Consider the following 8,351-nt stretch of genomic DNA (forward strand, 5'->3'; position numbering starts at 1 on the left):
CTCGAAATCATAATTGTCAACAATGACGTGGGTGCGGATACGGAAGTGCGCTACTGATCCTCGTTTGGAATCAAATGGCTAGGAGAGGGCCTTCCAAATTCTGGTGTCGCTCTTTTTCGTACTGTTTAAAATGGACAAAAAGATTGTTTGTGTCGAGTCTTCTTTTTCGAAGATTTGACATATTGTGAATATCTGGGCGATTGGTAATATCTGTCTAGTTACTTCAAGGTTCCATGATCTATGTATTGTTTGAAATGGAAGGGATGCCCCTATAATGGGTAGAGTTACTGATTTCAGATCAGTGTACTTCCTAGCCAGCTCAGACAACGCTCGCGGTATACCGTATTATTGTACGGTAGAGATTGTATGGCAACTTAACTGTCAGAGTAGATAGTGGTTGATTGTGCAATAACGGATGAGACCTTCACCCACGATTTATTATCTTTGATAGCTATTGACGCAGCCTGAAAGACTTTGCGGTAGTCAGGTAGTCATAGGTAGGCCAAGCTTTAGCTGCAGCTATTCTGAGTGGATGGCACTCCCAACCATATTATTTAGTCTTTAATCTTGAACATATTGTAGATACATCTTTAAAATTCTCATCAGACTTAGGAGGTGGATTGTGACTTCGTGTGTGTGTCTATTAATCGTATCTCTAAGCTATATCTGGTAAACCATATAATTTACGACTGGGAGGAGTTCGCTAGCATTCAGATTTGCTTCTTTGAGCAGTAGTTCTTCGGCAGGTTAATAACTAAATAACCGCTCAATAACTAAACCCTAATCCTATAAGGTAATTCCTCAAGTAACAACTTAGTATTTTATCACCTTTATAAAGACGCTTCGTTTTGTGGTATAAAATATTCTCCATGAATTTTTGAAGAAAGCTCATGACGTCGTAGGTCGCTTCGGTAACGTAGAATCGATAGTCGTGGGAACGCTGTATCGGCGCGATAGCCACGTTATTTAATACCTTCAAACATAAAAACTAACTGAGCCTTGGGAGAGGTTTTACAGAATTAGCAAAAATGTATTATAAATAGAGAAAGTGAAAAAATAAACCAAAGTTTGGTGTACATATAACCATATTTTTCTAATTATTTGGCGAAATAATGCTCAGTTTACATCTGTTGAATAGAGTGTGTTTGATATATTTTAATAAATGTCTTTGTAAATTTGTGTTTAATTTAGAAGACCAGATGAAAGCATCTCATAATTTTACGTTCTCACATCAGTGAACTTAAAATGAAGTGGTTTCGCCGGAACATGAATGATATTTGTCTTAAACATACCCTCTGCGGGGTAGTCATAACCAATTTCAAAATTCCTAATTAATTTAGCTAACGTAACCTCCAATTCTAAAGCTACAATACGTTTGCCAATACAAATGCGTGGGCCAAAGCCAAATGGCAGAAATACGAAGGGCACATTTCGATTTAGCGCACAACCAGAGGCGTCTACTGGGCTTACGCCACGCAACCAACGTTCCGGCAAATACTCATTTGGACGCCCATAGTTTTGCTCGTCGCGCTGCAACAAGTAAGCTGGCATGGCAACATCCACGCCTTTGGGCACTTGATAACCACTGAGTACCACATCTTGAGCGGTTGTGCGAAAATTGCCCGCCGCAACTGGATACAGACGAAAAGCCTCTTTAATGCAAGCGCGTAAATAGGGCAAATTCTTTAGTTTAGCGCTTGTAACGGCGCTATGCTTATCGGGTAAAATACCAAGCACTTCTTCACGCAGCAGACATTGTTTTTCGGTATTCTTAGCGAGACTTAGAAGGCAACTCGTCATGGCGGAAGTAGTCTACAATGAAAAAATACTGTTTTGAGAACTTTATAGCTTAGAATTTGTTAGCTTATCTACTAACCGTATCCACCCCCGCCATCATCATGTCCATTGCCATGACAATGGCCACTGTGCGATCGATGCTAATCAGCCGTTGCAATACGCTCTGTTCAACATCCCTCTGTGCCAATTGTGCTGCGTCTCGTTTTATAGCCTCATCGATATAGTGAATTGAGATTTCGGTTAACTCATCTAAAGTGCGTATGACGCGGCGAAAATTCGGTGTAGCCACATACTTCCACAACGATGGCTTCAAGTCCAACTCAAAGAGCAGCTCGAAAAATTTGCGCATGCCATCAATGACTGCCTTAGCTTTGGGATGATCAGCGCTATTGTTTATCATACCCAACTCTGTATCTAGCGCCACCAAACACACGGCGTCCATGGCCCAGTAATTGATGTAGCTTTCAAAATCACTGGACATTTCGTGTGTGTGCGAATCACGTTTTCGTTTGATTAGCGCCAAAAATTCATCGGCAACTCTATTCATTTTAGGTGCATAGACATTAGTTGTCTTCGGGTTCATCATAACCGGATTGACGGCGGTGCGAAAGTGTGCCCAGCCTTCTCCCTGTCTGTAAGCGAGATAAATAAGAATTGAATATGAAAAACAACGTTCATTTCAAAGACTTACTCTGCCACTAGCCCCGCAGCATGCTTAAAGATTTCGGGTCGATGCACCTGTCGATGGTATTGCACTATGTCGAGGCCCATGCGTATAGGTTGTGGGCCTTCAGTGCGAAAAACTGTCTGGTAATCGTTGGGCTGAAAAGTGAAGAGCACATCACGTTTACCAAAAATACCGGGTATTAAAAATATATCGCCGTAATCCTTGCGCCACAATGTGTTGAGCTCTACGAGGGATTTGTTGTGAAAGCGGCCTGAAATTAGAATAATCCATCCATAAATCGAAATGAAGTGCTGTTCGTGGACAAGAATTTTATTCGTCAAATGTTCTTAATATTATACTAAAGGTATGTTTCCTAGAGGGAGACAGGTTTTAAATCTGAAGGAACTGGCCAACTATATAATTATATATGTACCACCTCGATAAAAATGATCCCGGAATATAATCAGAAAATTCAATACGCAAGTTTATCACTTAATAATAATATTATCCCCTTTAAAGTACTCCTCATCGAATGCAAAGCATTTATGCCAGTGTTCCATCTAGCTCTCGAAACATTTCTTGAACTATATTTTTGGTATAACCATCAGAGCCTCTTCAATTATTCCAGTATTTACTTTTGACTGTTAAAACGTGTTCCTAATAATGATTTTTTGACTAGTTTTGACTCGATAAAACCGAAAAAGATCACAAGAAGCCATTATTATGGGGCAAAATCCACGAGTTGCCTCATAAATGCCCGACTAACAGTCCTTATTAACTGCAAAAACCTATTCAAGACGGAGTAAGTGTTACAAATGTCAAGCAATGGCGGTCAAATTTTGATAATCACAGATGCGGACAACCTAACAAAAACAACAACTCTAATCGGGCGTGACCTGACGGTTGTTCTGGAAACTTTTTGATCAAGGAATATATGTATGTACACACTGCGTCGAATAGCAATAGCACTAGGACTTACTGGCAGGTTTTTGCAATTTATTTGTTTTTTATTTAATTTGAATAATTTTTTTATTTAAATTATTCCCTTAGAAATCTTCAATTCTAAATGTTAGGTGAACCTCGAGTACGAAATTTTGTAGCCCATTACATTTAAAAAAAATAAAGTGCAGATTTCAAGTTGTTAAAGTCTCGAGGATTTTTGGAGGTGGTTTTCCTCTATGTGATTTTCTCTATGTAACGAATACTCGAATACTTATAGAAAAATTTAAAATAAAATATCTATTGGCATATTAGTGAAATGTGTAGAAAATAGCATTCGTTCAGAGAACTTGAAGAAGTTAGAAATCTCTATTAGATAAGAAGAAATTTTTTAATAACTGAAAATTTTTTCAAAAATATGTCAAGATATCCGAGATTTAAAAATTATTTATTATTTATTGAATCAAAGCATATTTTTCTTTTGCACAAAATGCATAACCGTCACCGTTCGCTGTCCGATTCAAATCAAATCTTACAAACTACTCTGTCGCTCTATCTTGTCCGTTTTTATTGTCAGTGTTGTCATTGTTTGTCAGGGTCGCATTATATAGTATTCATAAAATATATCACTTGACAAATAGTTTTTACAAACTATGTTGAATTTGTTCAATCGACGTTGAAAAGTTGATCATAGATATTATAACAGTAAATTGCTGCGATCCTTTTGTCAGAAAATATTTGCTAAGAAAAATAAACTCTAGGGTTTTAATTTAGCTAGGGCCTACGCAGTTCCTTTTATTTACCCACTGTATGTAGCCAGATACAAAATTCCCTACGAGAACAACAGCAACATTTTTTCTGTAACAACGCATGAGGAGCTTATACTCAATAACTTCTGTATGGAATTTTAAAGAAAATAAGTTTGTGAACTTTTTTCATCTTCTTTCTGAATCCTTCACCCATGACATTAACGAGTGATTCCCTGTCAAGTGATCTACGATTTTATTTTTTAGCTTGAGTATAATAAGAAGTGAAAAAAGTTTGAAAATAATTTTTAAAATTTTGAGATTTATTCAATGTTGAAAGTTTTGGTATTGAGTTTGGAATATTGTAAAATATCGTCGGTTCTTTTTAAAATTTAATTTATTTGTATTGTTTTATTTAAAACAATGGTTTTTCTGGACAAAAATTTATTGTTTCGTTGATTTTTTTCTCATCTGCGAAAAATACACACCCTCAGATTTTTATTTTTCATTAAGACCAATGCTTTGTAATTGTTAAAGTTGCATAAAGCGATTTTCAGAACTTTTAAGTCAAATACGTACAGAGAGCTAGTGAAAAATACCGGGTATTCGCTTAATAATGCGCTGCGATCACTTTGTAAACGAACATAATCGGGCAGGTTCTGAAATTCACTTCCGAGAGAATTTTATTGAGATTTTTTATCAATTGCATTGAAATTCACTCTCAAGTAAATTACTGAACCTGCCCGAATAAACGAGTGCGTATGCTAACGCTTCGCTAGGGTGTATTTTGACCTGTCTGGTGACAATTGCTTGGATTTGTTTGTCACATCAAAGATTCCGAGCCATATTCTGTCTGAGTAAAGAGTTTTTAAAGCTTCTTAATAAGCTTAATTAAAGAGCGTAATGAACATAAATTACTAAAATTATTCTTACCGCCGGGTAGAAACTCAACGAACAATTTATATTTGCTAGGTCCTGGTATAGATCGAAACGGTTTTGCGGATGCCCATTCATCAGTGAAGGGATCTTTTGTGGCAGTTTGTACCTATAAAAGTGGAAAATATTTCATATACCCATTTTAAGCGAATAATAACAGTATTCAATAGAATTTTTTACAATATGATCCCGAAGTAGATAATTCACAAGTCGATTATCTCGGTAGAACAAAATTATAGTCCAGCACGTCCCAGTTTTTGTTTTTACAGTGGATCGCAGCTTCCAAATTTTGGCCGAAGATGTCAATATATCACGTGTGGAAAGGAGGGATCGTTATCATTATAAGTTTTTTCAAAAAAAATTTATATATTTTCAATACTTTGAGATTTAAAATTGGCGATCAAAAATAGTATAAGGTTTCTGAATTTCATTGTATTGTTTAGAAAATATAATCTTATTATCTGTTTGTGCCATCTAAAAGCTCCTCATGAAAAACCATCCGCCACTTAGAGGCGAGTTAAAAACGAATAAAAGAAGAGTGCGGTCAAAAGGGTGGAAGTGCCAATTATAGGTATATACTATATATATATATACATTTTTATGCTTTTGTTCAAAAATAAAAGATGTTTTATTGCCCTGTCTTCGCGCAATATATTTTGTATACCTACTAAACATTACAATCCAGTCACACCATTGGACTTTTGTTTGTGGGCGTATTTAAAGTGTCAATGGTTTGTGGGAAACCAGCTTCGATTGAGGAATTGGAAGCCAACATTACTAAAGTTATTCACGAGATACCGACCGAAGTCTTCCAACGAGTCATTCAAAATTGGGGTTTACGATGGCCGCATTACGACGCAGTTGCGATCAACATTTGAAAGGCTATGTTTAAAAAATAAATGTCATAACAATGTCTACACAATTATTTTACATTTAGTTCAATTTAAAACCCGATGCCTCTAAATTTATCACTCCTTAAATATATTTTATACACAAATAATCATTAGTTTTTATATTTTATATTTTCTACTAAAAAAATCATTATTTGATAAGTTTTAAAGTATTGTTTCAGTTTATATTTTCAGCAAAAAAATTCAATACTTTTTTATATTTTTCACCAAAAGTAATGATTAATTTCAGGGTTTTATTTTTTTATCGAAAATAAGACTCATTACTTTCACGCAGCGGCCGCCGTAGACGAATGGGTTAGTGCGTGACTACCATTCGGAATTCACAGAGAGAACGTAGGTCGGAATCTCGGCGAAACACCAAAATTAAGCAACACATGTTTCTAATAGCCGTCACCTCTCGGCAGGCAATGGCAAAAATCTGAGTGTATTTCTGCCATGAAAAATCTCCTCATAAAAGTATCTGCCGTTCGGAGTCGGCTTGAAACTGTAGGTCCCTCCATTTGTGGAACAACATCAAGGCGCACTCCACAAATAGGAGGAGGAGCTCGGTCAAACACCCAAAAACGGTGTTCGCCCCAAATACATATATATGTATATAATAAAAATTACCTTTTGGCAGATCGAAAGCACAAAAACCCACACTTGACTTAAACTCGGTTCACTCTAACTCACGTTATCTCATCTCTTGAAACTATTGTCACAGCTCCATGGAACCTAAGTCCATAAAAGTTTTGATGAAAGGTCTCTGAACTCGGTGTTAAGTTACCTTGTCTTATGCTATGTGAAAATTATATTTACATATTTGTGGAAGAATATCAAGATGCACAACACAAATTGTAAGAGCAGCTCGGCCGAACACCTGTGAAGGGATGTGCACGTCAATTGTGTATGTATATTTATGGGTGTATGTATATGCATACCATCTTGATCAGAAAGTTCCCAAAACAACTGTTAAGTGACAACATTCATCAAATACATAATTACTGGAGACGAAACGTGGGTTTATGAGTACAGCACGCAGCGGAGAGCTCTGAATGAGCCAAGACCAACATAACCACGTCCTTTACAATCAAAAAACGAAGCGAATCTCACGGTTTTCATCAATTACAAGGGTATTGTACAAGGTGATATTTTTGACAATTACAAGTAAATGTTTAAGTTCTTTTAATATGACATCTTGTATGTATTTGGTAATTCCCACGGACATTTTCTGACCCTTATTTTTGTAGGACATTTTAGTAATCAAATGACCTACAATTTTCAAAAACCGCCATTTTGTTCATTTTTCCATAATTACTTCGATTAATTACTAGAGTTAACATTACTTTGATAAAATATATTTGGTTTTTTTAATTTTAGGGGTTCCAGTTCGAGATATAGTGGCCACCGGAAAACATATTTTTTGAGCTCCCGGAGATCAGCTGTAGCTCCTTTCCAAATAAATATTTTTACTAATACTAAGTCTTAAAATTCAATCAAAAGATAACATAATATGTGTACACAATTTTAGATCAATAAATGTAAAAGTTTTCTAACAAAAATTCTAGAAAAATTATTCTAAGGAATTGATGTCGCAGAACATTGACACTATTCGCCACGTCTCTGTCCGCTATCTCTCTGCTCGCTATGTCTTTGCTCCACTGGACGAGAAATCTGTTTCTGAAAGCACCAACAAAGTTGTTGAGCAAGATTTGCCGCTAGCAAGTATGATTCTACCTCATATATACCTATATATAATTGGCGCGTACACCCGTTTTTTGGGTGTTTGGCCGAGCTCCTCCTCGTATTTGTGGTGTGCGCCTTGATGTTGTTCCACAAATGGAGGGACCTACAGTTTCAAGCCGACTCCGAACGGCAGACATTTTTATAAGGAGATTTTTTATGGCAGAAATACACTCAGAGTTTTGCCATTGCCTGCCGAGAGGTGACGGCTATTAGAAAAATGTTTTGCTTAATTTCGGTGTTTTCCCCGAGATTGGAACTTATGTTCTCTCTGTGAATTCCGAATGGTAGTCGCGCACCAACCCATTCGGCTAAGGCGACCTCATACAAATGGTATAATTCACTATTTTACAAACGCATGAAATTTTATGCAGCTGTATTGCAGCGCTGCCAAGATATGTTAAATTATACCAATTGCTTTATCTATTCGCCACTTGCTAACGCTTGGCGAAAAGTAGAGATCTTAAGTCAATTCATAATTCTGTTTATATTTAGTAAAGGGATTTTATGATCAGCACTTGGCATTTATGACCCACTGTAAAAATAATTGAGTCAAGCTGTATTATACGTTTCGTCCAAAACAATAATCTGATCGCGGTTCACTTCACGATGTTATGCCCGCTTTACTGTTCT

General features: G+C 36.5%; 1 protein-coding gene across 1 annotated transcript; it reads right to left on the reverse strand.

Moving 5' to 3' along the window:
* Positions 1-1,135: 1,135 nt before the first annotated feature.
* On the reverse strand, positions 1,136-7,230 carry LOC129236085 (cytochrome P450 CYP12A2-like). The gene is made up of 5 exons (XM_054870289.1): positions 7,141-7,230; positions 5,083-5,194; positions 2,489-2,735; positions 1,877-2,429; positions 1,136-1,812 (listed from the first exon to the last, which is right to left on the reverse strand). Exons 1-5 carry the CDS (start codon positions 7,228-7,230, stop codon positions 1,219-1,221), a joined length of 1,596 nt encoding a protein of 531 aa, XP_054726264.1. The 3' UTR covers positions 1,136-1,218.
* Positions 7,231-8,351: the final 1,121 nt, after the last annotated feature.

Source organism: Anastrepha obliqua, chromosome 1 (genome assembly GCF_027943255.1).
Source record: "Anastrepha obliqua isolate idAnaObli1 chromosome 1, idAnaObli1_1.0, whole genome shotgun sequence".
Lineage (NCBI taxonomy): Eukaryota > Metazoa > Arthropoda > Insecta > Diptera > Tephritidae > Anastrepha > Anastrepha obliqua.